Source organism: Branchiostoma lanceolatum, chromosome 8, assembly GCF_035083965.1.
Source record: "Branchiostoma lanceolatum isolate klBraLanc5 chromosome 8, klBraLanc5.hap2, whole genome shotgun sequence".
NCBI lineage: Eukaryota > Metazoa > Chordata > Leptocardii > Amphioxiformes > Branchiostomatidae > Branchiostoma > Branchiostoma lanceolatum.
The window spans coordinates 22,276,642-22,304,470 of record NC_089729.1 but is presented as its reverse complement, the minus strand read 5'-3'; the positions used below and the strand labels follow the sequence as shown (position 1 = coordinate 22,304,470).

Here is a 27,829-nt window from a genome sequence, read left to right as displayed (position 1 = left end):
CGCGGTAATACGCTTCTCTTGCGGCACGAGCTCTGAGCAGCGTACACATAACGTACTTACAGCGCATGCAGATACAACGCTCGATGAACGAACGTATATATAGCAAATAAAAACATATGTCACGAATTAGTGCCGTTCGTCCTGCGATATTGCCGCGCATTGTACGTATCAGTAACGTATGCGACACGCACATATAACGTACAGATAGCGTACACATAGCATACTCGACGAACATCCGGGGCACATTCCAGATTTGGTATTTCATTGGTCGGGTTAGCCTCCGATGCAGACTCCTCCCGGCTGTTTTCTTTTTCAAGTTACAGTTTTTATACTATTACATTTTTTTCTCTTATTGCTGGCCGGGCCAGTAATAAGAGAAAATGTAATAATATAAAAAACTGTAACTTGAATTTGTTGAAAAAGAAAACAGCCGGGAGGAGTCTGCATCGGAGGATAGGTCGGGTCGGGTATTCAATTTAGCTAAGGGCAGAGAGGAAACAAACACAACGAACAAAGTCTACATAACTTTTAAAGTAAATAATCATTGAAAGGCTCGACACAATAGCAGTGTCCCTGTTACACACACATAAAAGTCGTCACTTGTGGAGGCGTCTTCTAATAACAGTTTACCTTTCTACCTAACCAAATACACAGGGTAAATAATGGCTCTAAATGTCATGGAGTGTTCCAAAAGTAGAACTAGTGTCCCTGTTACATACACTCAGCACAAAAAAGTTTGGAAACTTTGGTCGATCATATCTCCGTTGTTTCTTGATCAATTTCAATGATGTATATATCATTACAAAGCTTGTGTGAAAGGAAATTAACAAACACCTCACCCACAATGTACACACTATAAATACTTCACGGAGAATTGTGTCCTATGGACTCTTGTTCTAGCTGTGAATTTGTGTCTCCCTGCATGTCTGGTCACACGACCATCGTGACCTGGGCTTTGGACCTACTCTCTTTCTTGTTTCTGGATAAAAACTGATTTTACTATAAAGGGAATGTGAGGTCAAAAACAACTTGTCCAACTAGAACAAAACTGTTTACTACCTCAGGGTACATGCATGTGGTGATTATTGACATTACAGGTAGCAGACTATATTTTGAAATGTAAAACCTTTGAACTACATGTATTACAGTTATTATATAGGTCCACAGTTCATTGTTACCAGGCCTTGACAATTTTACTTTTTTCCCCATTATTGTAAATGCAGAAATGTTCGCGAGGAGTTAATTTCGTGGTAGAGAAAAAATGGAGCATTTGCCACCAGGTTTTGAGTTTGCGTCTGAAACAATAGTAGCACTACAGTCACATTTAAAAATGGAACACTTTTTGCGGTGATTTAAAGTTCCCTGTAAGAAGTTCACCACAAAAACCGTGAACATAAAACCACCGCAAACATTTCTGCATTTACAGTACCTCAACAATACTAGTTGTCAGAAATTTCATCTGCAATTTAGGAGTATTTTCTGTAAATATCCAAACCACTATCCTTACCTTTCTACAAATTACCTTCTGAAATAAAGACTTTGCTGTCTTATTGCATAGCTTTGTAGTTCATGTAGCTACTTTCAATCCATTAGGAATCACTTTTGTATAATTATACAAGCTGCTGCATACATGTACATAGCTGACTTATTGTTCATAAAAACAAGCCTGAATTCTTGCCTACATGCAGTCACTAACATTTCCACAATGAACCTGAATATTCAGCTGTAAAGGACAGGTTGCAGGTGTGCACTGAAAATGTTGAATCATGTTGGTGGTGGTTTTTATTTATGTTTGTTGTGACGTCTCCTATGCAAAATCATGTCACCGGGATTATGTGCTTTCAATGCTTACTTAAAATGTGAATGAAGTCCCTGTAAAAACCAATGAATATTGAGTTATGTCAGTATTTGTGCTGTGCTGATCAGGTGTACTGGCAGCAGTGTCCGCAGCCTGCGGTGTGCTGTGCTGATCAGGTGTACTGGCAGCAGTGTCCGCAGCCTGCGGTGTGCTGTGCTGATCAGGTGTACTGGCAGCAGTGTCCGCAGCCTGCGGGACACTGCTGGTTGGTGCGGAGCCACTCCTGGATGTGATGAATGTGTCCGCCATGGCTGCAGCCCTGGCACCACACGTACAGACCCTTCACTACATGGTGACATACAGAACAGGTGTTCACCAGCTTCTGACATCTGGAAAACAAGAAACATCAGCTTTAAAGTCTGATATTCTTTCTCTTGATGCTTATATAGACCATAGACCAACATGCTACCACAGGAGCCAAACAGCTACCATACACGCATGGCTAGCTAGCACCTCATATATTCAAACTAGAGCTGTGTACCGGTACACTGTACCAATACAGTACCGGGTACAATCAATTAGGTACAGGTCCAAAATACCTGACCCTGCTGTATCGGTACTGGACCTGACTCAGGGGATGGCCACTTTGAACGATAAAATTACTATGAAATTACCGTGGCAGTGCTCTAAAGCCACTCTAAAGCACAGAAAACACATTTGAATCGCTGGAGTCAAATTTTCATGTGTTTTCATAAAAATAATACCTAGCACAATCAAATATTATGTTTTTACCAGTTCAAACATGCTTTTGTCCTTATTGAAAATCTAGCATTTTCTGAACAAGTAGTTTAGGTACAGGTTCAGGTCCGGACCTGTACCTAAACCTGTGTACCTGTACCTGTACCTAAAATTTGTTTAGGTACACAGCTCTAATTCAAACATTTCTTTTCAAACTCCCATAAGTTGTAATAGATTGATATATGCAAAATATCACAACTGTGGTCCTTTTTAAATCAGAAAATGAAACAGCAAATTATAGAAATTTAAAGGAAAAAGTGAAATTGTTGTGGGCTGATATGAAGTGTTGGTTACCTTGTGCAGAGCCAGCCCTTCTGTGTGAGAGGCTTGCTGCAGTGGTTACAGTTGGAGTGGATGGACGTGGAGTTTTGATTCAGTGTTCCCACACTCGGAACTCCGATCAGATAGCTTAGTTTGACGATCTCCGTGGCGACCATCCACAGTTTGAAGCAGCCTAGCATGTCCACGTATGACATGAGCCAGTGTTCCTGGATCTGTTCCTCTACCTGGTCCTTCAGGTGGTCCCCCAGAACGATCATGACAGACACCGTCATCTGCACATCGCCCTGCTCGGCATACTGGTGCAGCATGTTCACCACCAGGGGGGACAGCAGCCGCACGTCCAGGAACGACGGGTTCATGGGAGTCGGCGTCAGAACCGTTCCCTTTAGGAACTTCTCGTTGCTCAAACTGACGGTTTCCGATTCGTTGATACTGGTTGGGGAGTCGGGCCTGTCCAGCTCCTCGGGGGAGGGGTTACGGTCGATGATTTCATGTCGCGGCTGAAACGCCTCCCCAGGAAGAGTCCAGTCTTGTATGTGATCCATGTTGGGCAGACTGTCGTAGTCGTTGTAGGCTCCGCCCCCTTCTCCGTCACCAAAGAAGAAGTCTCCGTGTACGTGAGTGAGGTCAGCATGCGCTGCGCTGTCCGTGGCTGGGGGTTGTGGCAGGGCCGACTTGGGCTCGGCATCCCCTGGTTCAGAGGGATCTTTCTCCTTGGTAATACCGGGTGGCTCTGTGCTTTTGGCCTCTTGCATGTCAGTCACTGTTGAAGTCTCATTGTGCTGGGATACTCTGTCCAGTAGATCACCCTGGCCACCAGTTGTGGACAAAGACACTATCCTGCCTAGACTAGGACTAGTGACAACACCTTTATCACTTACTGCACCCAGTCCGGCGAAGATCAGCTTTAGCATGAGCCAAGTCTGCACAATTTGATGTCTTCCCAGTTGGCGCGCCACTCGTGCATTGTGTTCACATAGTTCTGACAAGGGCCGACCGGTCAAACAATAGTTTTCTGCTGTCTTTACAAACCAATCCATTGCCGTTGGATTCTCCCGGTTTCTATTTGTAAAGACGCTCAAGTTGCTGTTCACAGAACGGAATTGTTCGGTTGGGTCAGGATTTTTCCGGAAGAAAGACGGAAGCCGCGTGGAGGCATACATCCCAGATCCTCCCTTAGCCCTCCCTCCGCCTCCCAAAGCCTCGCTCGCGGCGAATGAGATGTCTCCTTTGACGTTAAAACATAGTCCCATGGGGTTAGCATGGTCAGCAGGGCGTTTAGCATCTCGGAAGACATGTTGGTACACAGTGCAGTCCTTGGAACACGACAGAAAGATGTGCGGATCCTGGCGCCACGTGATCCCCGTTGTAACGTCTCTGTGTTCCTCAAAGGCTGCAAAAGGGATGTACGGTCTGCGTATGTCCCAGATGTTAATACTGAAGTCTACCAGAAGGGAACAACTGGCTATATGATACCTTCTCTGTGGGCGCCATTTGATCCGACCGACCGAGGCGATAGTCTGCACGCAGTGGACCTCCTGTATCTGCTTGTACGGCACGACTTCCCACACTTTGATGGCCTTGTCCCTCCCGGCGGTGGCCAGCCAAGATTTATCGTCGGGATGGAAGTCACAGCAGAAGACAGGGCCACTGTGCGCGGTGAAGAACCGCTCGGCTTTGTCAGGTCGGCGCAGGTCCCACAGAAGCACGTTGCCATTCTCATGAGTAGAGGCAAAAGAGAAGTAGTAGTCCCTGGAATGAATGAAGAAGTAACATGATATGTCCACAGTCTTTCACCCCTTCTGTCAATCATCTTTCAACTCCTACAGTATCCAACAGACTTACAGGTCATGTGGTCAATGAAGGAGGCTACTAATTTACTGGGAGGTATTTTGGCTTTCTGTTTGTCTGTGTTTTGCAGTTAACGCTAGTTTCCTTAAATCTGATGAATTTTTTCGGTAAGGGTTAATTAACACCAATCTGGCAAAAGAATGAACCATAATTTCTTTTTGTTACATATTGATATTATTGATTACCACTGATGCTATACATATATACAAAAACATTGCAATTTTAAAGGACCGCTTGTGGCCTTGAGACCAGCGGGATTTTTGTGGTGGCGTAACTGTTTTCCGCAAGGAGAATATTCTTTAGAATCATAATTATTGCCGCTAACTAACTTTATAAAGCAGCTGTTGTTTATTTTTTGGGTTGAACAGTGCTCAAGATATAAACTAAGCACACAAAAAATCATGACAAAACAGCTACTGTAATTCTTGTTTCTTTCACTGTAACTTTAAGTTCACTGTTTTCACTGTCACCTCTGTACTGTGAACTTATCATCACAGTGAAAAACCTATTTATGATTTCTCCACATGTCCTTTCTGTAAATCACTTGCTTCCACCGTGAAGTTAGAGTTCAGTGAAAATGTCCCTTTTTCTTACACCGTGAAATTTTGCTACCGTGAACTTAAAGTGAATTACAGTATTAAGTTCCACGCGGCTACATCGCAAAAAAACACTTTGCTCCAGCATACACATGTACATGCACTGAGGCTCAAATGCTTCCATGACGAGGTCAGTTTGTTCCATTCTGGGGTGGAAAGATTTTTACATCGTCGTCTTCAGATGCAGGGTTATTGAAGTTTTTGAGACAATGTTCTGAATACATTAGTCTGTCAAGTTTGCATTTCTTTCCGCATAACTGATGTTGCATCTAGCACATACCCCTAAATGCCCTATTTTAAAAATACCGGATATATGTCAACCTGCGGATTTAGGTGAAGTAGCGTTATTTATTTGTTTGTTTGTTTATTTATTTATCCAGGAATACAGTATCGCCTGGCGGCGTTTTTCAACGAATCCTGGGGGATAGTTTCCATATGTCAAGTTCATCAAAGAGTGACCTGAAGCAGTCAAATTGACACAGGTAATGTGAAGCAAAACCTTGATCGGTATATTCAAGATGTCGGCCAAAGTTACGTGACAAAATAATACATTTTAGCAATGAAAAACTGAAAATGCATCAGGCACAGTCTGGTACTTTCTACATCATATTGTAATTATACAGATAATTATTGTAGCAGCACAAGTATTTATTGATAAACTAAACAAAGAAGTACAATGTTTACTACATATTCTTACAGCATCTATTCCAAGCCCTCATCTGTTAAGAGTGTAAGAAATACAGAGAGTCTGTTTTGAATTTCACTCAGATGCCACATCAATTAAATCATTTCACGTCCCTTCCCATACCAGCGGCCGACCAAAATAAAAAGGCGAGGGTCGGCAGGTTTTTGCCAGGATCGGTCGGGTAACTGGAAACACAAACCAGCCTGGCTTTCTGACGTTGTGTCTCCTGGGTCTTTTTTTCATCTTTATTTTCCGTCCGCTCCATGATTTTTCTTAAAGTCTTGAAGAAATAAAATTGGTGGAACCTTAATCTCCAGTTCACAGCTGCCACCTGCAATCTCACTAGTCTCGCCTCCTGTGTTTGGTCTTTTTCATAAGACCAATTTTTTCTGTCAAGATGAGATCATCTTTGACCGTCATTAGCAACAAAATTCTGGCAACTGACAGCATGAGGGACATTGGGCGGTTCCTACGCATGCCAAACAAGTGAAGATAGTACCTTATGACACTGTCACAGTGGTAGGCACAGACACAAGGAAAGAAACAAGAAGAACAGTTGTTCAGTAGGAGACAAATACACAACATGTGCAATAGAATGGAAGCATCGGGGCAGCATTGGAAATATTGAATATATCAAACTGGGCCCCCTTGCCAAAGTTAGTGGTTTGAATATGTAATAACAAAGAAAATAAACATGCAAGTTGAAGATTCTACCACATAGAGATTGCCAAACTCTGCTCCTACCCTGGGTGGCAGTCTGCTGACAATAATGGAGCTAGAGTACTTAGTCTGTCCTTCTTAGTCTGTGCTTGCTCCCATACTCCCTCACCTTGCATTAGAGCATGTTGGCCTTTGAAAAAAAATCTAGGCACTTGTGTACATAAAATTAGCCTGGGTATCATGAGTAAGCATGAGAGTGTCAACTAACGTCAACAGCGCCCTGGCTACATTTGCATTTTAAGTTCGCAGGCTTTCGTCAAGGCCCGTTCTTTGCAATGCAGAATCTGTTAAAGCCTGAGGCATAGCTTAGCCTCAGGTTTATATGAGGGAACAATAGTCAATAAACAGCAGAGTGGGTAGATGAACGTCAACATGGCTGCCATCACCTTTTCCAGATGCAGTCATTCAGCAAAGTCTGTATGACTTTAGAATGTGTGATTAAGTAGTGAGGACCAGACGTGGGTAGGGAGTCTCAATAACCACCGCTTTGGACATATATGGATTATAGAGTAGGTTATATTGCCCACTAACTTTGCTATCGGCTACAAGATACACACATACAAGAGTGGTTTAGTTGTGTTAGAAATAATTCAAAACTATCTTTTCTTAACAAAATTGTTTTGAACAAGAAAAATAAATGTATGATAAAAATGACTGTCTTTGAAATATGTAAAGCAATACAGTCAAACCTGCCCAAGGCGACCACCCGGCGGACCGAGCAAAAACGGTCGCGATGGACAGGTGGTCGCCATGAAGAGGATTCCACTCACATGTTTCCAGGTCGAGGTTTTCAAATACAGTGCGTAAATGGATGGAAAATTATGTGAATTTAGACAGCATGACCCCCACCAGGTTCAATTCTCATTGACAGAAAGATCCTACAAAAATTACGTTTTCCGTTATCGTTGTAATAATTGTATACCGCTACATCGTGTACAAATTTTCGTCATAATTTTGACTACTACAAAACAATGGTTGCCTCGATGATCTCCCTATTCTTTTTTGGGGCGCCCACCGCTGGATGAAAGGGTAAAAAAGTTTGCGATCTGACAACTTAAGATGAAAACGGAACGGTGTGATTTCGTCGCGCCGCGCCGCCAAGCTCTGTGCGACCGCATCGAAAGGTAAGTCTGAGCATCAGAACGCACAGCGTCCAATTAAGGTTTGTGAGATTCATGGAAATAAAAAGGAAAATAATAATTTTAATTTTCATCAATAACTAGAGTATTCGTTAATGTTCATACACAAAAGCATCGTGTTTTAGAAAGGTCAGCGGCACGCCAAATCCGGGCCGCGCCAAATCCAAGATGGCGTCGGGACCAAGGAACAACATTTCTCGCCCCATGTTTTGCCCGCCGCGAAGTCATTTTTCGGCGGACTTTAGTAAGACACAGACACATTTTTTTTGAAAATACAAGAAATAGATAGTAATTTCTGTGAAATCTGACTTTTTGACGCCATGCACTACGTAATCGTTTTGAAAATTGAGTTTAAACGGAACTGAGTTTGCGGTAAACTATAAGATTACGATAGGCACAACAACATCACAAACATTTGTCTTTACAGTGTTTATAGGGGGAACATTTTATTAAAACACTTCATGGAGGAATCGATGCTATAACATTCCTATTCCATATATTTTTGCCCTTATTTTTGTCCTTCAAAGTCTGGAAAACATTTCCGTGAAATCCGACAGCAAAATGATCCGATGTCACCACACGCTTGAAAATTAGGCGGCCGCCATGGGCAGGGATTGTGCTCTGTGCGGTCCCAATTCGTGGCGGTCGCGGTCGCGTTGGACAGGTGGTCGCCTTGGGCAGGCAGCTTAATGCTTGTGCCTATGGGAAAAATTTTTGGGACCGAGAAAAAGCGGTCGCCATGGCCAGGTGGTCGTGTTGAAAAGGTGGTTGCCTAGGCAGGTTTGACTGTAAGTCAGTTACAATCAGCAGTCATAAATTGATTATGGAAACGGGCAGATATTATAGTGTAGCTCCTGACCAAGTCCCAATTTGTCCACAGCAAATTGAAGATGAATTTCACTTGGTGTTCATATGATGTTTTATGCAATAATTATTTAGATTTCTCAAACCAAGTACAACATATTTTAAGAGTCTCGATGCTACAGACAGATTTGAATACATCTTTAGATGCCACATACCCAACAATGCAAAAACTGGTATAAAAGACTGTCATTAGCAAAAATGCCAAAACTAATGATTAGCCCCACTCGACTGTAACACTATATCAAAACCCTAATTGGGATGTCAAGTTTTATTCTATACCTCTATTTTGTATTATGTTTTGATAGTTGTTGCCATACATTGTATCGTGTGCAATAATTACTGTCATGCAATAAAGTTCTTCTTCTCTTAAGATGTCACCCGGGTGTGGATGAAAAGCAACTTCAATGGTGTCAAAAGTGGGATGAGGCCAATCCAGTCAGCACTTAGATACTTAGTTAAAGTGTTCTGTGTCTGTCACTGTGAGAGACACAAGCTATACCTACCAGCTGTTGTGTTTACAAAGAGATCATCCATTATAACCACATTCGGCTCAAAATACTTCTTTTTTATAAGCTGTACTACAATGTACTTTTTGTTGTTGCAATTTTGCAAGTTTGTCAGAAATGATAACTGCAATTTAGAAAAAACTTTCTGCAACCTTGTGTTATAATTCTACATATGTAGCCTCGGGCTGGTATTAACTTTTAAAATGTACATATAATTAACAGGCTTAGTGAATCAGAGTTGGTGATCTCATGGGATATTGAGCTCTTTCAGAAAATCATGAACCAAAAACAATTCTCTACATCTATGATTGATGTAGACTTTAGTAGGCTGTTACTTCACTATGATTTGATTGATTTGATTCTTTGCAAGGTAATCTAATTATGACTGTCACAGTGAGCATTGAGACCAGATCCAAAGCTCACACTGCAATTTGCAAAAAACACCTTTTTGAGAGACAAAGAGTGCTTAATCATAATGATTGTAATTGCAAGGTACTATAATTTTGCTTACGCAGCATTTCAAGTGTACTTTTTTTTCTAAGACACTGTGCTGGGTTCCAAACTGGTCGCCATGTTCACTGTGATGACAGAAACCTTAGGGTTTTCGTTTTTTCATAGATCACATGCAAATAAGGACCTCATTTGCATAAATCATATCAGTTGATCACCTTCACTTTGTAACCTGAATAATGCAAGTTGTTAAAAGTATAAAAGTCTTATCTTAGCAACAAAGGCTATTGCACCATCTCCTCATCTACATGTATCTCCTCATAGAAAATGTAAATGAAGCCCTCCTATGCATGATTTATGTCTAATGATGACGTAGTACTGCTAATTTTGAAATTTTCTTCATGCTTTCTAGTTTGCTGCTTTTTGATACTGGTAAAAAATGTTTTGTCTTTTATTTAATATGTTCCTACCACAAACGGAGGAAGGGAAACAAAGAATTGAGAGAAGGAAAACAAAAAAGGGCAACCAAAAACTGAGAATGGTAAACCGAGAAAAGGAAACTGGAAAGACAAGAAAACAACATACACATGTGCATCTACATCTGCATCTACATGTAATAGTTCAAAGCACTTGCTGGTGTGAAGATCATTGAATATCTAAGGGTAGTACGTACAACTGGCACTACAGTAGAGAGCCATATGAAATAAAACCTGACCAAAGTCACAGTATAGTACCTGTGAGGGTTGAACTGCACGTCCCGCACGCTCTCCGACCTCCCGTGGAACGTACTTGCGCTCTCTTTTTTCCGCAGGTCGAACAGTTTGACCGTGCCATCTTGGGAGCCGCTCAGTAAAACATGCAGCTCTGTGGGGTGGAAACACACCTGGGAACAGTTCCAACACACATGATAAAAGAGTTCTTCAAATAGTGGGACATCATCAATCAATCAATCATCCAACAAGGAGCATAACTCAAATTTATATCTCATTGGCATAATTTATGCAGAAACTTGTATTGCCCTTACCGTAAATGGTACAGATCCCATATTGGAAATGTGGCTACCTTTAGGACGTATGAATACACTGGGATGTACATTATGCTAATGGGATCTCATTTGCATAATTTATGCAGGAACTTATATTTCCCTTACAGTTAATGCTACGGATACCATATTGGAGGTGTAGGTACCTTTAGGAAAGAGGAATACACCTGAATGTAAATTATGCTAATGAGGACCATATTTGCATAATTCATCCAGAAACTTCATATTTCTTCTGTGGTAAATGCTAGGAAATAGCCTCCGATGCAGACTTCTCCCGGCTGTTTTCTTTTTCAAGTTACAGTTTTTATACTATTACATTTTTTTTTTCTTATTGCTGGCCGGGAAGGAGTCTGCATCCACTCGGCGTCTCAAAGGAAAGAAGATTAAAAAAGTCTTTCAGAGAGGCTATTAACATGTTCGCGCAAGGGTAATTCACATGTTCCCGCAGGGGTAATTCACACGTACGGAGGAACAATTAACTGAATGGGCCCGGCACACGCCTGGTTTGTTACGGGAGTTAAATTTCCAGCTAAAAAAAATAACACACACGTCGGGGTCAGCAACGTCCGCGAGACAAAACTATCTTTTAAATCGATGTGGGCATTTATGCTATTGAAGGCGGTCGTTTGTTTTGTCGGATGTTTATGTGTCAGTCCGTAACAGGCAGAATTGGGGAGGGGGGCAAGTGAGGTCGCTACTTCAGACGGCCACTAAAACAGATCCACATGTCTTAGGCTGATTTGCAACATCATCTTTGGTTTCTAATTAAGTTGCGGAATTAGCCAGATTTGAAAACGAATCAATTTGCCACGGTCAGCTCGGCCGCTAGTCCCAAGAAACCACCAAACAATATTTCCTTTGACGGCAGTTCTGATGGCCTCAAACTGGGGAAACCCCATACCTCCCTTGCAACAGTTACACACTCCTCTCGGGAAATATCATCAATTACGGGCGCATGTCAAACCAATGAGGTTCTGCATTACCTTGTAAGTTCCTGACTTTCGTATTTTGAAAGAGACGGTGACCCCGATGAACCTCAAGTTATGGAAACTTGTCGGGACAAAGCAGGGCGCATGGTCGATGGTTACGGCGTGAGAACGTGGAGCCAGCGGTGCGTGCACCCTTCGCAGGGCGCGGACTTCACAAGTCCATGCCGATTGCCACTAAGTGATTTTTAATTTCTTTTTGAGACGCCGAGTGGACGCAGACTCCTTCCCGGCCAGCAGTAAGAAAAAAAAATGTAATAGTATAAAAACTGTAACTTGAAAAAGAAAACAGCCGGGAGGAGTCTGCATCGGAGGCCAGCTAGGAAAGGCGAATACAACAGAATGTGAGTTATGCTAATGAGGGCCTCATTTGCATCATTTAAGCGGAACTTCATATTTTGCTTTCCGTACATGCTATAGATGTCATATTGGAGGTGTAGGTAGCTTTAGAAAAGGTAAATACAACGGAATGTGAGTTCTGCTATAGCGCTAATGAGGACCCAATTTGCATTATTTATACAGCGACTTCATATTTCTTTCGTGGTTAATGGGAGGGGAATACCCCGTATTTTCTGGGAAATGTTGCCTTTCTAGTTTCTTTCTACTGATTTTCAAAGGGCATCACCTGTAAAGAAATTTTAGTTTGGCAGACATTGATAGAAGACATTTGCATTTGTTAATGAGGTAAAGTTGAGAGGGCTAACACAGATAAACAAAGTCTAGAGGACTACAGGGTTTATATTTTGCCTTTTCCAAACTAAGAGTAAGAGCTAAAACATTTATTTCACTTTAAATAGATCAAATCAAATCAGAACGATTGAACCTTAAGGGTTTATAGTATTATACATGGCCATGGGAGGCCACCCTGAATTACATGTTCCTAGAAAAGAAGTAAAATTTGTCCAGAGTGGAATTTTGTAACGAATAATTCATTTGCCGTAGAGGAATCTAAACTTCAGCACAGGCACCTTATTCACTGTCCGCTTGTGCTCAGTGAAGACTTGGTCCTGCTTGGAGCGGGAACTCTTGCTGAGGTTCCAGGTGATGACTGCTCCATTTGTAGCTGCAGTCGCCAGGAGGTTGTCATCCAGCTGGTGCCAGGCTACATCTGCGCAGCTGCAGGACACAAAAAACATTTAGTCAAGTACATCTAGTCTACGTTGATGAAGGTAAGATATCCAGGTAATAACATACGCCAAAAATAGTTACTCAAGCAACTGGATGAAATTTTGAGACAGTCAGACGTTTCAGACAGCATCTGCTTTCTTGACTGACTGACGTCACTGACAAAAGACAGCAGATGCTGTCTGAAACGTCTGACTGTTTCAAAATTTCATCCAGTTGCTTAATTAACTATTTTTCGCGCACATGTAGTCTAGTTGCTCACTCACCCAGCTTGTATTGGGGCCTGCATACCCTTTTGCATAGAGCATAATCAGCCATTTTAATTCTGCCGACCGACCACTCAAATTCAATGAAGAGCGTAATCTTTTGCGTCAAGCTAATTGGCCATTTTAAATCTACATAATAAGTAGCAGCTCCTCGGAGTTTACCATAAAACGTTATTGCTGTTGACCAAATAGCACTTCTGGCCAATCATCAGTGAGGAGTGTATTCCAGATGACTGGACTTTGTCATACATATCATAAACTGTTACAAGGGTAAAGGTGATGCCTTGGAGATGGGAAACTACCTGGTGCTCAAAGTGATTGAACGGGTAATTGAGCCGTTCATTAGAAACAGCAAGTGAACATTGACTCAATGCAGTTTGGTTTTATGCCTGTATGGGAGAGGCACCACAGATCCAATATTCATATTGACGCGGCTGCAAGAAAAACATGTTACAAAGAGGAAGGAACTTTTTCATGTTCGTTGACCTGGAGAAGGCCTTTGATAGGATGCCAAGAGAAGTTCTATGGTGGGCCATGAGAAGGCTGGGTGTAGAGGAATGGATAGTCAGGGCAGTACAAGCCATGTGCAGACATGCTAAATCTAGTGTAGGTGTGAACGGCAGCTACAGCTCAGACTTTGAGATAAAAGTTGGAGTACACCGAGGCTCAGCTGCAGTACACAGCTGTTTATCATTGTTATGGAAGTATTGTCTGGAGAGTTCTGGACCGGCTGTCCGTGGGAGATGTTGTGTGCAGATGATTTAGCTCAATAAGCGTTCCGAAAGCCCGCACTAAGAGGCTGAGCAACTCCTTTCTGCACACTGCTATTCGGCTCTATAACAAGCCACTCAATCAGTAGTACCATCAGCACTGTTTTTATTGTATTATTTGTTATATGTATTATATTGTTCTCATTCTCTTCACATAATGTCATACGTGATAATGTCTCGATGTGGCTAACTTGATTTAAGAAAGTTTGGATTTTACTACATGCAAAGTTTTTTTAAATGTAATGATATTGTGATTTTGGAATTGTATCAAGATTGTATGTTGAAACACTTTTGTACTAAGAACAGAATTCGGATTATGTTGTAACATAATCCACGAGCTTCTTACTGAATAAAATCATCATCATCATTTGATGCTAGCAGCAGAGACCCTTGAGGAGTTGAAAGAAAGGTTCATCTGCTGGAAGAACAGTATGGGGTCACATGGTCTCCGAGTGAACATGGGAAGACTATGGAGTATGGTTCTGCACAGCAGACATGCCGACACTAGACCGGTAAAGGAGACTGGGAAGTTCCCCTGTGGCATATGCCAGGAAGGTGCAGGTACCAACTCTATTTTCTGTGGAAGGTGTCGTCACTGGATACATAAAAGATGCAGCAACATCAAGGGTAGTCTGAGGGAAAACACAAACTTTGTATGTAAGAGGTGTACATGTAGGAGTGATCACCCTCCAGCTTCTACACCAGCAGCACAAGATATTATAACTGTTGGTAAAGAAAATCTCAAGGTAGTTCCCACTTTCTGCTACCTGGCGGCCCGATGCTGTTTTCTATTGATTTGTGCCGTATTAAGCACTGTTGTGGATTAACTTGGGGTTTCTGGAGTTGCTAAATCTTGTCTTGTCTTGTCTTGCTTACGGCCTAAAACTTCGTTCATCTAACTTCATACCTAGCCATGGCGACTGTTGCAGGGCTTACTAACTTTTACTTGCTGCCTTGTATAAGCCCATTCGCGGTTCCGACTACACATGTGCAGTGTCAATGATAAAGGCCCCCAGGCCTGAGACGTAAACAAAACCCGTCTGAGTGTTGTTGTGCAAATCTAGACAATGTGGAGACGAGAACTGTTTACAAGCCGGGGGCCTTCACCTTTGACACTGCACATGCGTAATCAGAACCGTGAATGGGCTTATATAGCCCATACAACACCCTGATACTGGACGTACAAGATCAGGACAGACACCTTCTATCCTGCAAGTGGCATGGTATCAAGGTATCAAAGTAATTACATGTACATGATCATGTCAGCTCACATATGCAGACACCACACGCCTGCTTCTTACCTGAAATTCAACGACAGCTTCCTACCAACTCTTAGATTTGCTCTTTCTGTAAACTCTTCGTCCTCGATGCCATATATCTTGAAGACGTTGCGGCCTGCTAAGACGACTTGGGATCCGTCCTTGCAGGTACTTAAGGCATTGATGGGTCCCTCCGCTACATGTGTGTACATGGTCCGGCCCATACTGCCCATCACTCGGTCCCGCACCTCCTTAAGGGTCGCCATGGGATACTCCAGACTTCAGGAACAACTTTGATAGTGTCCCACACTCCCAGGCGCCCCAACTAAGGGGTGTGTTCAGTACCGAACCAGGATGTTTCGTGCGTTTTCCACCTAAGAAAAGTCGTGACCTCTGACCTCCATTTGTAGATCTCGCACCAATGTTTTTCACTAAAAAGGTACGTGCGATTTTGTGGCAACTTTAGTATTTCCAAGAGGTTTGAACTTTGTATTTCTCATGGTGTGTAGGTGAAGAGATAAAAATGCGGACCACAGGAAAGACATGCTAAATTCCGAACTACCGCGGTGTGGTGCCCAACATTTTTTAGATCATTCTGGACGAACCCACTATTTCATTTCCAATGTTTCGCACAATTTACTTGAATAAAACAGCAACGATGCTGCATTAGATATAAATATCATACAATCAACTTTCAATTACCTGTGTTTTTTATACTCAAAACATATAGATATCATCCTTAAAGTATTTTTCTGTTTAGATATATAAACCTCCTTGGATATACCCCCTACGTTATTCTCAACCCCCGACATCTGCTTGGACAGTACCCACAGTCCATTGCGCGTGCCCCCCTCCCCCAGACAAGCGTGGCTTTGTGAACACAGAGGGGGAAATAATGTGAGTAACAACTTTGCAGTGTTCTTTGCATGAATTTGGTTATAATAGTTTATTGCAAAGTTTTCCAGTGTTGTGAAGGTGAGTCACGACACATGGGTATCGTCTGGTAGCGCATCGATGGTCACAAATGGTCTGAAGAGGAAGAACTACAAAGAAGAAATATTATCTGAATCGCTTGCGGAAAAATAATGCACGAAAGATTGGGCATTTATTTGGTGGTTTACCTCTATACCTTTGCATATCTCACGTTTCTAATTCCATAGCAATTCTGCAGCTCGTTCTCGTTAACAGCAGCTCAAGTATTTGCTGTAGACTTGCTTGATGAGAGCACCACAGATAATCTATTACCTTCGCCGACACCACAAATGTGGAGTAAACCAGCGGGATAACGTTGTATTCGGGCAGATTTGGCTAATAGTAATACTGTCAGTATGTTCATGTTGGCGTCAATTTTATGTCCGCGTTTTTCACGTCGACCTTCTGAGCGCGAACTCATCTCAACGCGAACTTGATTTGCCACACTGTGACACTGCCCCCCCCCCACACACACACACCTTCCGTCACAGCTATGCTTTATGTAGTACTGTACTACTGACTTCAGATATCACTCAGGGCTCTCCCTAGGCAATGCCTAGGCAATGGTGCAAATCTAAGTTCGGACGTATCTGGTCAAAATAGATTGCATTTTGTGACGATTGAAGCAGTTTTGTAACAACCTTCGTAACAAATTATATATTGATATACTGTATGACTTCTAGTCGTTTCCCCGTCATGCCAGTTCCCCGTCATGCCAGTTCCCCGTCTATGTGGATGTTTCTCTGTCATTTGTTCTTTTTGATATCTAAATGTGAACGATCTATCATTACTGCAATGATTATACATTGTAGTTGATGTAATATCTATGTTATCTAGTAATAATTTTCACAAATTCTGCTGGTTTTCAAGCCGACAGACTTCGGAGGCGGGGACGGTTTCCCTTTCGTAAACACCACCAGATAAAGTGTCAACTTGGCGATTACGGCGACTGCTTGCTCCAACATAAGCGTAGATTAGAACGTAGCAATATTGAGCAACGTGTACAATGATTCATGTTTAAATGTTTTAAGTCGTTGATATACGGCGCAGCAAATATCCACTTGTTGTGTTATGGGCGACAATAAACATGGCACACGCTCTTTGGTCACCAGGGCTTCCGGTATGTTCCACACACCAACAAAAATACCAATGGATGGCATCCAATACCCCTTCAAAGTATATCTTTCATACTGATACATTTTGATATTAAAGAAGAACATCTTAACACTAAATCTAATGACGGAGAAACATCCACATAGATGAGGAACAGGCATGACGGGGAACTGTATCAATTAGCCAATGACGGCCAAGTTGTGGGTTATTTACACAATGTACTGTACATCTTTCACTGTATAGATGTAGATGTTAGTTAGGTTTGTGTTAAATGACCTGTATCTAGCCCCTCGGGGCACAAACATACAATAAGACCCCGTTCATACTAAATCGCGCAAATCGCGAAATCGCCCTGAGTCGCATTCGTTCACACCAGGGGTCGAACGAGCGCGAGTTGTAAAATCGCGTCCAACAGCTTGATAAACAGCGGGCACGTTATTCGATTGTCACCACTCTTACTGTTGTGTTCAATGACCTTCTTGTTCTTCATCTTGAGTTTTTTTACCTTTAATAGTGCGGCATTACTTCCATGTTTTCGCGTATTTGACCAACTCAGGCAGTCGCCACTTCAGCGTACACGCTCTGGTTTCGGTGGGATCCCTTGAGTTTCTTCTGAATCCCCACATCCCCGAAGATGGCCATCAGTACTACATGCATTTTCGTCATTCCATACGCCAAAATCGCCGCCCGATTCTGACATATTTCCGCCGCATTCGGCGTAATATTCCAACAAACTAGGAGGTAGATGAACATCGTATAATGAGCGGAAAGACTGAATTTGCAGATGACCCCTTGACCCATGACAGGGTCAATATGCAAAGTAAAGCGCCCAACGCGCATCAAGGCGATTTCGAGCGTTCATACTAAGTCAGAATGCAGGCAAATCGCAAGTAAACCACCTCCGGAGGTGGTTTCGCGGAAAGCGATTTCGGGCGATTTCAAATGCGATTTGGAGCGTTCATACTAAGCCACATTATCGCGATTTCGCGATTTACGCGATTTAGTATGAACGGGGCCTAAAGGTCTTCAGTCATCATCATCATTAACACCCCTGGCCTTATGTAAATGTCACCAGAGCACATTTTAGTTGTCGATTGTTGCAAAACCAAGTGCATTTGAGTTGTTGATTCCACTTCGTTCCGTACATCTTGATCTATCAGTTTGAAAAGACAACTTTACTGTAGAGATGAAGTTTAACACCTTAGCTTGAATGCCGGTGCACAGAGTAGTGCTGATGGAGCGGTCGCTACGGGAGCTCAGGGAACAGATCCCGACAAAGGGGAGATTCCTGAGAGTCGACCCAACCGCGATTTCCACTATGACTGAGCAAGCTCTCCAAGACAGGCCGCGCACAAAAATGAAGGGAAATCAAGATTTTATCTGTCTTCCATGGAACTACATTTTTGATAAATGGATCATACGATGCAGCCAACATGACAATGCACTGGGCTAAGTTATATTAATTTCTTCTTCCTCGTTTTCTGAGTGTCACTATCCTGGTGGTACTCTTACCACCCAGACCAGTTTGTTGCAGGCTGAGAAATTCTTTAAGCACATGTAATGGACTTTTGTGGACTGTCACTGAACAGTAAGTGCACAGTCACCCTGATAATATATGGTGTAACTGTGTGAAGTAAAAACATGATCAACCGCAAGTGGAAAGTGAAAATCTAGGATAGAAACCACTGCTAAACAACTGCAGGGTACATGCAGACACTGCCATTATTTCAAGATTAGCAGTAATCAAACAAAGGTTTACCTGAAATGAAAATACAATCATGTACTGGTAATGTTTGCCTTTTTAGGGCAAAGAGTAAAAGCAAGGAGCGCGAGGCTGCCAGCAGTAAGGAGAAGACTGAGAAGGATGCAGTGAAGGAGAAGACCAAAGGGAAGGAGAAGGAGCGTGGCCGTCCTCGTGTCAGGAAGCGTAATCGCAGCAGCAGCAGCAGCAGCAGCGGCTCCAGCAGGTAACTTAAGGGCATATATGTAACTAGAGTTCCACGAACCCATACCTTCACTGACTGATGTTACCTTTTCGAGGGGCGTATCATAAATGTTTCTCATTTATTCTGCACATAAGGACCCCATTTGCATGAATTATGTCAGTTGACTATGTTCTCTACCCAAATAACACAAGTTGTTCAAAGTATGAGTCGTATCTAAGCAAAGAAGGCTATGATAGCATTTGCTCATAAATTATGTAAATGTATTCCTCATTTGCATGATTTATGTCTGATGATGTTGACATTTACTCAACTTCCAAATGCTGAAAGAATGAAATCCACATCATTTACCACTGTGGAATTACAGTATTTGACAGTTTTATGCAAATTAGGTATTCATATACATAATTGATCTATCCATATTTCTCTCTTTCTCTGTTACATGTTTGAGAGTCCTACAATGGTATGCAGCAAGTGAATAAACTTTCCTTATTGATTATGCAAATTAGCTCCTGATTTGCAAAATTAGCATACGATTAGGTCAGTCATCACTAAAGCTATCTACATACCAAATATCATGACGATCCATCAACCCCTTCTTGAGTTATGCTCTTTCAAAATTTGAAACAAAATCAGCTCCTGACTGGGTACACAAGAGTGATAAAAGTATAAGTAACTTATTGATTTGTTTGTTTGGATGTCGATCTCCATGTTTCAATTGAAAATCTAGAATATTTTAATGAGAGATATATATTTCGCACCCTGCACACACACAAACACACACACTCAAACACACACACACACATGCACACAAAAGCAGAAATAATCATTTGAACTCAATTGCAATAACAATTTTGTAGTCAAGAAAATTCAACTTTGCTTTGATGAGTCTGAAACACATTTAATTAGTCAATGCCCAGCAACATGATGACTTTACTGATGTCCAGTACTCTCACCTCTCAAATAACTTCAAAATCAAATAAAAGTACCCCCTGGAATAAAAGTACCCCTTGGTATTCAATTTCAAAATTGACATGTAAGCTATGCCTATGCTACTAAACTGTATTCTCACGGTATGTGTGCACTTCTTTGACCCTGTTACTTGCAATTGGGGATGTAAATAAAGCCCAAAAATCCTTCTGAATCGACACTTGTAGTTTGCAAATATAAATATCCAGAAACACATTGCTCAACCTTAGGTTGCTTAAAAGCTGCCAGGTTGGAGTTTGTCCAATGGTTGTTCGCTATACAACATGTAACACTTGGCTGTCATTAATCTGAAGGGTACTTGGAGGGGATATCAGAATATTGATGCTGTATAATGCAACTGCTGCCAGGTCCAGGTTAAAGGTCAAGTTACCAATGCAATTACGTTCTTGGATTCAGAAAAATCTTATTATTATAATAGCCAAACCAGAACACTCTCCTCTGGGGTTGAGTATGGCTATATTGGTTTTGACACTTGCTACAGATTGACTGTATGAATTATAATCTTTTTCTAATATCGTAATATGAAGAAAGTACCAGAACAGAAGCAGTTGTGATTATTAAGATGATTAAATGACATTATACGCAATTGAGCTATGGCCCAGCCATGTTGTACCCTCAGATGATGGGAACATGGTTCCTCCTGTTGTTTGTGTCCAGCTCAGGGAGTTCTCGTAGCTCCAGCGGTTCCAGTTCAGGCTCCAGCTCCTCTGGGAGCTCCAGTGGTTCCAGCAGTGGCTCCAGGTCTCGCTCCAGCAGCAGCTCCTCCAGCGGAAGTTCCAGTTCAAGCTCGTCAAGAACCCGCACTAGGGGACAGCAGCGGGTGGAGAAGGTGTCCCGCCGCAAAACCAAGTCAAGGTCAGTTGTGGGACAGTAACAACAGGGTTCACACCATTGTGGGACAGTTACAACAGGGTTCACACCGTTGTGGGACAGTAACAACAGGGTTCACACCGTTGTGGGACAGTAACAACAGGGTTCACACCGTTGTGGGACAGTAACAACAGGGTTCACACCGTTGTGGGACAGTAACAACAGGGTTCACACCGTTGTGGGACAGTAACAACAGGGTTCACACCGTTGTGGGACAGTAACAACAGGGTTCACACCGTTGTGGGACAGTAACAACAGGGTTCACACCGTTGTGGGACAGTAACAACAGGGTTCACACCGTTGTGGGACAGTAACAACAGGGTTCACACCGTTGTGGGACAGTAACAACAGGGTTCACACTGTTGTGGGACAGTAACAACAGGGTTCACACCGTTGTGGGACAGTAACAACAGGGTTCATACCGTTGTGGGACAGTAACAACAGGGTTCACACTGTTGTGGGACAGTAACAACAGGGTTCACACCGTTGTGGGACAGTAACAACAGGGTTCACACCGTTGTGACGACATCTTGACTCGTAGATTAAAGAATCTAATTCACAAAACAAAGGCCGCACCAATGTGATTTCATGGTACATAAAATTCAAAAGAAAAGATGCTGAACTGGACGATCATCATGAAAAGTCTGAGTGGAAAATTTGTATTGATGTCCACAGGTCGCGGTCCCCACGGAGAGTACGCAAACGCAGCCCCACGCCCAAACCTACCAAACTTCACGTCGGCCGCCTCACTAGGAATGTCAACAAGGACCACTTGGTGGAGATCTTTACAGTGTATGGAAAGGTAGGCATGACTTGTTTATTCATAATGAACATTATGTATTCTCTTTTACCAAGGCAGAGGACAAAGAAGGCTTTATGTCCTATTATAGTGTGAAGTATGACCCGTATATGCATGTTAATGCAGGTAAAATTAGAGTTGTGCATGTATTTCTGATGTCCACCTACAGCTAACCTACACGCCAGCCCTTGATAAAACCAACTGGTGGCACTAGGCTAGTAGCAACTCAACTTGCTCTGCTTTCAGCAAGTTAATTTGCAAGATTTAAAATGGCTCTACCAGAAACATCTTCAACACATTGTCTTCAGATGGAATAAAAGAAGAAAATGTCTGGTGCAGGTATCTGAAATGTGTTTACCAGTGGTGATGCCTGATGGGTACATTGATGGCCTCTCCCTCTCAGGTGAAGACAGTGGAACTGCCTGTGGACAGAGTCAACGCTCACCTGTCCAAGGGTTTTGCCTACATCGACTTTGAAGATGCCGAGGATGCTGAAAAAGCCATGAAACACATGGATGGAGGTTGGACCACAACTTCATTTAAGTTTAGTGTATCAGTACAAATTATTTATACTGTTAGTGCAGAAATGTTTTTGGTGGTTTTGTGTCAGCAGTTTTCACAGTGACCGCTTTACAATGATTCCCTTGCAAAAGTGGGGTGCAATGCTGTACAGGCCTGGCATTGATGCCAGACTGATCCAGCATTTTGAGCATTGATGCCATCTCAGTCCAGATCCCTTGGCAATCATCATTTATCATTCTGGCTCCTAAGACTGCAGCAAAGTCTGATCTTCTTCCCCTGAAAAGAGCCAGTCACACGATATTGACCCCCTGCCCTTTATGGTGAAGACACACGAACAATAACAAGGCATAATTGAAGACATTACGCAATTTTCGAACATTGAATACATGCAGCATTCGAAATACCCACCTGCAGTCTGCAATTTGCAGAAAGATTTTCAGGATTGCAGAAGAAAATTAAAAGACCTGCAATTTTGTAGAATGAAAAAAATGGGTCTTCGGATTCGATGGTTCTCAATTTAGCAAACTAGCAGCGTTGCACATCAACTGAAACCTGTGCCGTGTGAACCTGACAAGCTACATTGTACATGTATGCAGAGGACAGGGTTTTGCGTGATATGAGGCTTTTTAATGCCATCCATTAATATTATTTCGATTTTTGAAATTTTATCATTTCCTTTTTCTGTAGGCCGTGGCTGTAAATATTTGTCACAGGTTGAGCGATTTTGATTACGCAGAACACTTATTCTTCGCAAGGATATTATGTTATTTATCAGGCAGATTGTTGAATGTTTTTTACACATACTTTTGAAATCATAAAAAAAGAATGATTTGATTGATATTGAATAGATACGCTTTTGCTGTTCCAATTGCAATAAAGTAAATTCATACAAAGGCATACACAACCTTAGAAGTGGGTGTTATTTGTAAGAGACCACATCTTTATGAATACAAAATTAACCAAATTTGTAAAAACTATTCACAGATGAACAAATAAATGAACCATTTATAACCCAGGAATATATCACCCCTAGTTTATGTTTGGACTTCGGTGCTGATCGTCAGACACGAATGTGACACAACTGAGACAGGATAAGATGACGCCTGGCCCACCCTCCCACTTCCAGCAGCACAGTACACTGTTACTAATGTTAGCACCACACAGAAAGTGTGCTTGGATAATCTCTGATCTCCGCACGTCTCCACGTGCGGGGCCAGGTGCCGCCATGTTTATCTATCGCACACCTCAGAAGGCAGTCATAATGAATGGTAGGGGTGTTGTGAAGGAAATGGCAAAAATCAATTAATATTGTCAATTTTCGTTGTTGAATCTTTTTTTTTAAGCTTACTGAAATATATTTTCATAGATTTGGGGAACAGTTCGGGTGAAACCAGTAAATTTGTGTCCCGGGATGGAAGGACGGGTCCAGGAGACAGGCCTGGTGACATCATCATATAGGTTGACATTATCATATAGGTAGATGTTGTCGACCAATCAGAAGGCTCCATTTTCGGGTCTTTAATCTTCATACGGACCCGCAGAAGCGGGTCTGTAAACTTCGTATGTTCGAATGTTCGACAGCGGCGCAACCGGAACTCGAAATGCATTATAAACATGTGATGCGGAACACCTGTAGCGAACGTTTTTGCGGCCCAGGTATGACACAAAATCAAATACTGTACTAGTACTACATGGACAATGGCTATGTGATGATAACGTTAATGACCCGCTTTCCTTCGGTCTATACGGTGTGATAAGGTATGGTCGTTCCTATAACCACCTCATAAAGTGCCTTGGTCGCTTCGCGACCTCGGTACTTTATTCTGCGGTTATAGGAACGACCTTGCCTTATCACACCGTATAGACCTCAGGGCGGGTCATTAACCCTATATTAGAACACCTTGACTTGGAAACCTTTATGTCGTCGTTTTGAGTCAGTCCTCTTCAAGCCAGCCGCCTGTCCAAATAAACCGCTTTTCCCCGTTCCCCTGTGCGTGGTCGTCTTGGGCAGGTTTGATTGTACTACAATTGAGTTGTAATTTTAGAATGTTTAATTATGAATTAATATAGGCATAATACTGGCAGATATAATAATAGAGCATGATAATAGCAGTACATGTAAATGTATTTGTCTATGTGTCATTTGAAACATACATCATGAGCCACTATTGTCAGGAGCTATGTTGTGTTATGTATACACTTAATACAACAATGTAGCATTTTCTTGAAGACTTGTTTATCTTTTAGGACAGATTGATGGTCAGGAGGTGACGGCAGCCATGGTGCTGCCTGCCAGACCCCGTCGCCGCCCCAGCCCCCCTCGCCGCCCCCCCATGCCCCCTCGCTGGGGACGGCCTTCTCCACCCAGGTTTGGCGGTGCTCGGAGAAGGTACGGTCACTGATGCCTCAACAATTCAACTTCTTGGTTCTTACATTTGCCTGCATCTTTTTTCTATTTTGATCCATTATGGGCACCAACAGTTGAAGAAAGTCTTAACTTCCTACATGTAGTTGTTTGTGTATCATTGAACTATCCTTAGCTGTAAGCTGTTATGTTAAGATTTTGGTCCATGGATTTTTACAAACATGTCAAGTTTCAGCACAGTACAAAGGAAACATAGAGGTCTATCATATTTTAGTTTGTCATTCCCCCTGCCAACCCAACTCCATCGGTTTGATGCAAGAGTCCAAGAACCAAAAATGAAACTAATGTGGCCTTATCAGGATTTTTAGAAAAACAAGATCGTCATCGTAGAATCAAAACTTAACTCCATAGCAGTAACCAGTTTAGCTCATATTATCCTGCAACAATTGCCACCCTTGATTTGCATGTTCTTTGAATTTCATTTCAGGAGTCCCATTCGACGCAGGTCCATTTCCCCCAGAAGGCCTCGCCGGTCCAGATCTCGGTCGCGCTCCGTGGGGCGCCGTCGTCACCGCAGCCGGTCCAGTTCCAGCTCATCGCGTTAGCAGGGGAATATGTGGGAGTGTACATGTACTATAGAAACTCTTCCACGTACTGGTGTAATACTTAGTAAAGGTGTGTTGGGCTCAAAATACCTACATAAACCTGCAACCTGCAATGAAAACATGCTGAAAGTCAGGGTGGAGATCATCAAAGGAAATGTACCAGTAGCAGCCTGCATGGCTCACAACTCCTGCTGTAGTCTGTGCCAGGACAGCACAACATAACATGATTCTTGCAGGCATTACAACTTCATCCACTCAAATTTACATCCTGGACATTTATATCTGACTCATGAAAAATGCTTACAATGTTGTGTATTTGCAGAACCTTTTTATTTTGTTTTTCAAATTGAAGATAAATCATTTGACAAGTTGCAAAATTGCATGTAACAGAAGAAAGGTATTTTGAGCCCTGATGTAAAATCTGCCTTTGGATGAAGGTAGCAAGAAAGATTTTTCTCTCAGATTCATGCAAAAAAGATGAAAAGACACCAAGTCAACCTTTTAGAATCTACTACAGTTTTGAATCAGCATTATTCTACACGTGTAAGATTACTGAAATTACAGCAAAAAGAATGGCTGTCTTCTTAAGAAAGGATCAGTGTCTGAGTTGTCTGGTTGGAGAAGGGTGTGTGTACATCCATGGAAAACTGTCATGTGGAATATTGTGTGATTTCCTGCATTCCTGCTTATTTTGATTGTTTCTGTTTGAGGGTTAGGAGGTACTGAGAAATATAAGTTAGTATGCAGTCGGGGCCTGAGACCTACATGTGTACATGTGTAAGTTCAGCCTACTATGAATGATGGCCTTCGTCAGAGAAAAAACTCAACAGTTATCTGCATTGATGCCACTTTTATTAGAAATTCTGTTTCACTGTTTCATTGTATCTGAAGAGGGGAGATAAAAGGTCAACAATAAACAGATGTAATGCGGTGCTTTTTTTAAAATGTTCAGTATTTCAGTAAAAGATCTGGTTAGAATGACCTTTGAAGGTACTCAAAATAAAACACTGCTAACCACTGTTGTTCTAGTCTCACAATTAGTATACGTATATACAGATAATATTTGTACCTGTAGTTTAAATCCCCATCTTTCCCTCCATTGTTGTTGGTACCGGTAACAACACTACAGGTAGAAACATATACGCGGATAGGGGTGCGAGTGGTTTTGTGGGTAGATTAAGATAAGCATTTCTGTCACGTCATGTGTTTTTATTTAGTTTGATAGTTCAGTTCCAGTGGTGAAGAATAGATGTGAAGCCTTGAAACCTGATTAAAACTTTCAAACCTGTCTGCTGTCTTAGACTCATTTTTACCTCCTACTAATTTGGGCCTTTTGTAGAATACAGAACGACTAATTTGATTCCCAGATGCCTGCATTGTTTTTTCGTGATTTAGAATAATGATGTACCATTCAGGATAATTAAGTTCAAAATGCTCACAATTCGGTACCAGAAGTTAAAGAAAGTCGTTGTCTTCCTAGTTGTTAAACTTTGTCCATGCACTAAATCATGTTCAGTACTTGTATGAAATATTAACCAGCCTGGTTTGGTGACCTTTAGGTGCCTCCCTGAATCCCTGTTCGTCTTCCTCAAGAACGGTACGTAGGATCATGTATTCCACAGAGCTATCATGAATTGATTATGACCTTTTGTGCTATGGAATGTAGATGTGGACATTATCAGATATAAATCATGCAAATGACGGCCTCGTTTACATAGTTTATGAGGAAACGCTAGCATAGCCTTCTTTCCTAAGATAAGACCCATACTTTGAACAACTTGTGTTATTGGGGTAGGAAAGCCGCTGACATAGTTCATGCAAATGAGGTCCTTATTTGCATAAGGAATGGCAAACATTTATGATACGCCACTCGAAAAGGTTTACATCAGTCGGCGAAGGTATGGGTCGTGGAACTCTAGTTATCCCCATACAGGAAGGGACTATTGTTTTTGCTGCCGTGTTCTTCTTTCTTTCTTCTGCCAAAAAACAAGTAGATGTAACGTAACATGACCTATTTACGTGCGGGAGCAGTTTACGTCCATTTTGGGTCATGTCCACATGTCGCGGTGTATTATGCCAAAGCCTGTTCTCATGAGCAACAAAGAACGTCATAAGTATGATCCTCAGCCATCTTTCTCTTTTATACAAAACATTGAAAAAGGTTTACGTCCAGCAACATAACAGAAAAAAAACTCCTGAACCAGTAACAAGTTGCACGGAAGCGTCATGCATGACGTATTTCATATGTAATTCGACACCGCATACTTTATCATGTTTTTCTAACTTACACGATAGTTAGTATCTTTTAAACGTAGCTGACGTTAAACCTTTCTTTGATATTCAGACTAGCCATGGTGATTCTAGGTTTGAAACTTTTGCCAGTTTTAGGAAGGTTTGATACAACCTAGCGACCCCCGTTCAGATGATACATTTTTGCACGGCATAACATCATGGCCATGCGTTTATCACGTGAACGCCACGTGCTGCTGATGTCGGGGAAATTCACAATACAA

At 42.0% G+C, this 27,829-nt stretch overlaps 2 protein-coding genes across 2 annotated transcripts; one reads left to right on the top strand and one right to left on the bottom strand.

Annotated features, from left to right (window-relative positions):
* Positions 1-511: 511 nt before the first annotated feature.
* LOC136440615 (GATOR2 complex protein WDR24-like) lies at positions 512-15,566 on the bottom strand. Its single transcript, XM_066436690.1, has 5 exons — positions 15,180-15,566; positions 12,686-12,833; positions 10,424-10,572; positions 2,891-4,630; positions 512-2,187 (listed from the first exon to the last, which is right to left on the bottom strand). Exons 1-5 carry the CDS (start codon positions 15,401-15,403, stop codon positions 2,019-2,021), a joined length of 2,430 nt encoding a protein of 809 aa, XP_066292787.1. The 5' UTR covers positions 15,404-15,566; the 3' UTR covers positions 512-2,018.
* Positions 15,567-15,903: 337 nt separating this feature from the next.
* On the top strand, positions 15,904-26,604 carry LOC136440616 (RNA-binding protein with serine-rich domain 1-like). Its single transcript, XM_066436691.1, has 7 exons — positions 15,904-16,034; positions 19,028-19,189; positions 20,813-21,010; positions 21,701-21,827; positions 22,228-22,345; positions 24,594-24,735; positions 25,199-26,604. Coding segments are annotated over exons 1-7 (867 nt in total). The 5' UTR covers positions 15,904-16,032; the 3' UTR covers positions 25,317-26,604.
* Positions 26,605-27,829: the final 1,225 nt, after the last annotated feature.

What these genes read in the sequence shown, in the direction of transcription:
- LOC136440615 (XM_066436690.1), bottom strand. Translation starts at nt 15,403, where the DNA reads ATGGCGACCCTTAAGGAGGTGCGGGACCGAGTGATGGGCAGTATGGGC. An exon ending in ACAAGCGGACAGTGAATAAG is followed by an intron (nt 10,573 to 12,685) that starts GTGCCTGTGCTG and finishes AACTGTTCCCAG; the next exon opens with GTGTGTTTCCACCCCACAGA. An exon ending in AAGGGCTGGCTCTGCACAAG is followed by an intron (nt 2,188 to 2,890) that starts GTAACCAACACT and finishes CTTGTTTTCCAG; the next exon opens with ATGTCAGAAGCTGGTGAACA.
- LOC136440616 (XM_066436691.1), top strand. An exon ending in CGCCGCAAAACCAAGTCAAG is followed by an intron (nt 21,011 to 21,700) that starts GTCAGTTGTGGG and finishes TGATGTCCACAG; the next exon opens with GTCGCGGTCCCCACGGAGAG. An exon ending in TCTTTACAGTGTATGGAAAG is followed by an intron (nt 21,828 to 22,227) that starts GTAGGCATGACT and finishes TCTCCCTCTCAG; the next exon opens with GTGAAGACAGTGGAACTGCC.